Source organism: Etheostoma spectabile, chromosome 15 (genome assembly GCF_008692095.1).
Source record: "Etheostoma spectabile isolate EspeVRDwgs_2016 chromosome 15, UIUC_Espe_1.0, whole genome shotgun sequence".
In the NCBI taxonomy this organism is placed as follows: Eukaryota; Metazoa; Chordata; class Actinopteri; order Perciformes; family Percidae; genus Etheostoma; species Etheostoma spectabile.
This window is the reverse complement of record NC_045747.1, coordinates 32,123,967-32,128,135: the sequence shown is the minus strand read 5'-3', so window position 1 is coordinate 32,128,135 and position 4,169 is coordinate 32,123,967. Positions and strand designations below refer to the sequence as shown.

General features: G+C 41.7%; 1 protein-coding gene across 3 annotated transcripts in view; it reads right to left on the bottom strand.

Moving 5' to 3' along the window:
- zgc:158403 (tetratricopeptide repeat protein 39A) overlaps window positions 1-4,169 on the bottom strand; it is a 27,518-nt gene that overhangs the window by 12,500 nt on the left and 10,849 nt on the right. For all 3 annotated transcript variants that reach the window (XR_004335402.1, XM_032538000.1, XM_032538001.1), the window contains exons 14-16: window positions 1,630-1,750; window positions 1,426-1,537; window positions 948-1,062 (exon numbers count right to left, since the gene is read on the bottom strand). Coding sequence is in view for 2 of the 3 variants with exons in the window: in XM_032538000.1 (XP_032393891.1) it covers window positions 948-1,062; window positions 1,426-1,537; window positions 1,630-1,750 (348 nt within the window). In the remaining variant the exon portion in view is untranslated. The remainder of the gene's footprint in view (window positions 1-947; window positions 1,063-1,425; window positions 1,538-1,629; window positions 1,751-4,169) is intronic.

The following is a 4,169-nucleotide window of genomic DNA, read 5'->3' as shown; positions in this document are numbered from 1 at the left end:
TCATGGAGGTATCAGTCCTAGAACTGGAAATTGACCAATTAGTAGAGCTTGGTCGTCTGGGAACAAGGCCCTATAAACAAAGATGGCTGGCTATTATTAACGAAGTGCTCTGTCTGGTTAACTGCTGGCAGGCTGGCAGGCTGGCAAGACAAGGAGTTTCCCACTCTTGTTTTTTTGCCTGGGGATTTAGGCAAGCTTATCAACGGAGAACTATAAAAAGGTGTGTGTGGATGTGACACATTGTGGAAGTGAACAGGCAGACAAGACAAATGTAATGATGAGTAAGATAAATAATTACATATTCCGGATGTCACTATCGGATTCTTATTCCTGTGTTTTGTTTTCTAACTTAATGGAATACGAATTGGCTTTTTAAAGAAGTTTTTTCAATTTTGAATTCAATTTTTGGTACTAAATTGAGACTATGTAACAGCAGCCAAGTAACAGGATTTCTTTACATTTCAGTTATATTTTGTCTGGATAAGGGCAAAAACCGGAAGAATATGTGCATGTACACGTAGTCATTATCAGGGGGACTTCAACAAGACTGGTTGTCATTCTTCAGTGCTATGTAAACATTCACTGTATGACCTGATGGGTGAGCTGAGAGGAAACTAAGCAAACAGTGCTTTGGCAGTATATCCATTTCAGTGTTTACTTAAATGGCGGGAAAATCTTCAGTTAGGATTTTGACACAAGATAAGCAAACTAAATTTAAAAGTCCTTTTCAGGATGACTTTGGGCCTGTTACTTTTGTTTCTTATTGGGAAAATGCCATAGCCTACTAATATTTCAAAGTAAAGTGGTCTTAACTTGCATCCAGGTTTTTAACATGCAGTGCGCACACACTGATGCGTCTCTGTTCACAGAAGATAAATGGTTTGTTGATGTGCATGCCATGTCTACAAACCATGGAATTACTTGAAATAAAATCCACTGGAAGTTACCTGGAAAACACTTTGTTGAAGCTTTCCTCAGCAGCCTGGAGGAGACCCTGGTTCTTCAAACACAGACCCTTGAGCAGGTGGATCAGACACCGGTCATCCAACGAATACTCGTTTTCTGTAGAGGAGAGTGTCAAGTTATCTTGTTTTGTCTACAGTTATATGGTGGTTGTCTTGCTTTGCTAGATCTTCCTCCACAGCGCTGTGGAGGAGGGTCGGGCTAGTCCACACAGTATTCCGGGATTGGAGGAAACCCTGCTGTAGGTTATTGGCATTTCTTTAAACCAATCACAATTGTGCTGGGCGGCGCTAAGCACCGGGCAGAGCCACGGCGACGCTGCAAAATTTTCTCGGGAAGGAACTTGTTTTGGTGGAACATGTGTACATTCAAAAGTTGTTTTAGTCGTTGTTTTAACAGCCATCCGAAAAGAGTGAAATCCCGGATGTGGGGTTTGTTTTGGTTTGAGAAAAGTGCTATTACCAGGAGACTCCAGCAGGGTGCGTTCTGCATCCACCAAAGTCTGCATCATGCCTTCAGTCAGCTCTGGCCGTTTGCTGATCATGCTGAAACCGTTCCACATGTACATCATCTCCTATAATGAAACAGTGAATGTTGTTAGAAGGGCCTGTTAGTCAGTCATATTTGACTTTGTGCGTGTGTGTGTGTTTGTGTGTGAAGCTTTACCAGCACCGGCACTGGTAGCCTGATTGGGCAGCGAGCCTTGTAGCGTCTGGCTTTACGGATGGCAAACTTCTCAGTCGGGGGGGACTTCCCTGCTATCTTCTGCTTGAAGGTGGACACTTGTCTAAAGACACAGGAACATTAGTGAAGAGTATCTTGGAAGGAAGACATGAGGTCTGAATTAGTGAGACAGTGCCTAAAACTTCTGATGTACTTCCTTTTAAACCTGCATTTATTTATTTGTAGCCACTTGGAGGGAGCGTAACTAGCTGTAGACTACATAAATGTGACATGTTTGCTAATAATTACTGTAAAAAATAATGGACAAAGCTTCCAAGTCTGATAAAGTTAAACAATGTGGAAGTGCCTTAAAGCTTCAGTAGGTAACTTTTGTAAAAATGTATTTTAAATATTGTAAAACTGTCACTATGGTCCTGACAGCGAACTGAGACAGATAATCTGTGAAAAAATCAAGCTCTGCTGCTCCCCCTGTGCTGCTCTGCTGCCACTTGCAGAAAATACACCGCCCCGGTCAGAAAACAGCAATCAGAGCGAGGGGAGGCTGTCTAGCAGTGTCAATCACTCGTGTACGCGCGCTCATACCCTCCCCCGCACAGCGCGTACCCGCCGTTCGAGCTCAAGTGCTAGTGCACTGCAGCTGTGCTAATCGCGGAGGAACAACTTTTCGGAAAACTGCCAATTTCTCGAGTGACACCTGCTCGGAAAACACAGACGGGCTAACAGAAGAAGACCGATGACGAAAAGCGAGCTAAAAAGAAAGAATTAAACCGAGCCGAATAAACGAGGGTCAACATCGAAGTGGCTTTTCAAAGGTGGAGGGAGCTACGCCTACTGGAAGGATTCAACACGGATTCTGAGCTAGCGTTAGCCACATTTCTGCTTGTAATGTAAGTATCCCTGCTGGATTTGTTTCATTTTTTAAGAACTAACAACTAAGATATCGATGGTTTACAGTACACTTTCGTGACACTGGTGGATAGCGCAAATCTCAGTTTACTCGTAGCTTGTGGCACGGCAGAAATGTGTAGCAGGTGAAGATTAACTTTACCTGCTAACTCCCCACCCTCAGTATAAGTAATATAATATTTCGATGCCTACATTAGCAAGCCAAAAGGTTGTTTGTCGATCACAATAAATGTAGTAGGTTAAACTACTTTAATGTGCGCTGTCCCTGTCAACGTTTGGCAAGGCAGACTTCTACTTTTGATTTTTTAACATGTTTCTCCCTCAGGGTGTAATTTGTAAATCAAAGTCTGACACAAATTCTTTGTGCTCCTTCAACAGGTCAGACATGGCCCCGGACACAGGCACGTGAAGGAATCGGCTTTCAGTCCAAATCAAAATGTTCAGTATTTCCTTGTGCAGGAGTACTTTGCAAAAAAAGTGATTTATTTTACCCATATTCTATAAAAACTACATATTTCTAAGATGTTATATTCCTTGGCTCATGAGCTTCCTCAGTCATTCATCATTCCTACTGAAGTTTACGGTTTTAAATTGATCCAAAAGGTAATTCAGTAATGTACTGTAACGTGCTACTTTGTTCTCACAAAGAGCGATTACATGAAAATCATTTAAACCCTTTTATTGAAAAAAATTTACAAAAATATAAATATTATATAAGCAAATTGTTTACATAAGCTATACTACCTCTCAGATTAAATCCCCTGTATTGTCCATGGGAGTGGAAGCATCGGTGGCACTGTACTAGCCTGCGCGTTCACGGCAGGCCCCGCTGTGGGGGAGGAGCTGTGGGCAGCAGAGAGCAAGGGGAGGGACCTGTAAGGTGTGCTGTTTCAAATTTTTAGGCTAAGTCCACGTTTTCTCAGAACTCCCTACTGCAGCTTTAAACCTGCATTTATCTTCCATTATGAGGTGACTCCACTAATAAGTCTGTTTCCATAGAAGTCTATGGGAAAATGACCCTACTTCTCACTTGATTAGCTCAGTAATAAGTTAATGGTTTCAATTGCAAGGTTTCAAGCATTCTTCAATACAGCAGGATGTTCATTTAATAAATTATGGTCCCATTTATTTTACAATAGAATATAAGGCAGGGGATGCTTTAGGAGCCTAGTTACATGCCAACCTGTCAATCAGGACAGAAGCTTAGCAATGCTAACCACCACCCTCTCACTGTGGGTTTTCACTTCAAAGTTAATTGCAACATTTTGATCAACTAAAAATGTCTTGTTCTGCCAACCAAGCTAGCTAGCTCCAGTTGTGTTCAAATTAATAGCAGTCCAACATCACCAAGCTCATAAATCATATTTGGTAGAAGCGATATTTCTACATGGCAAATAATTTACTAGTAAGTGTTGTAGAGTCATAGAAAACTAACAGACCCAACAGTCATGATATGCATGCTGCTCATTCTGTGTAATAGGGTCATGTTCAAAATAGCAGTGTTGTGTTCAGTTAGTGAGGTGATTGACTCTGTGAAGAAACAGGTGTCAGTTATGGCTCATATTTAAGGAAGGAAGCAAGCAAATGTTGTGCATGCTGGTTATAGTACATTTCAC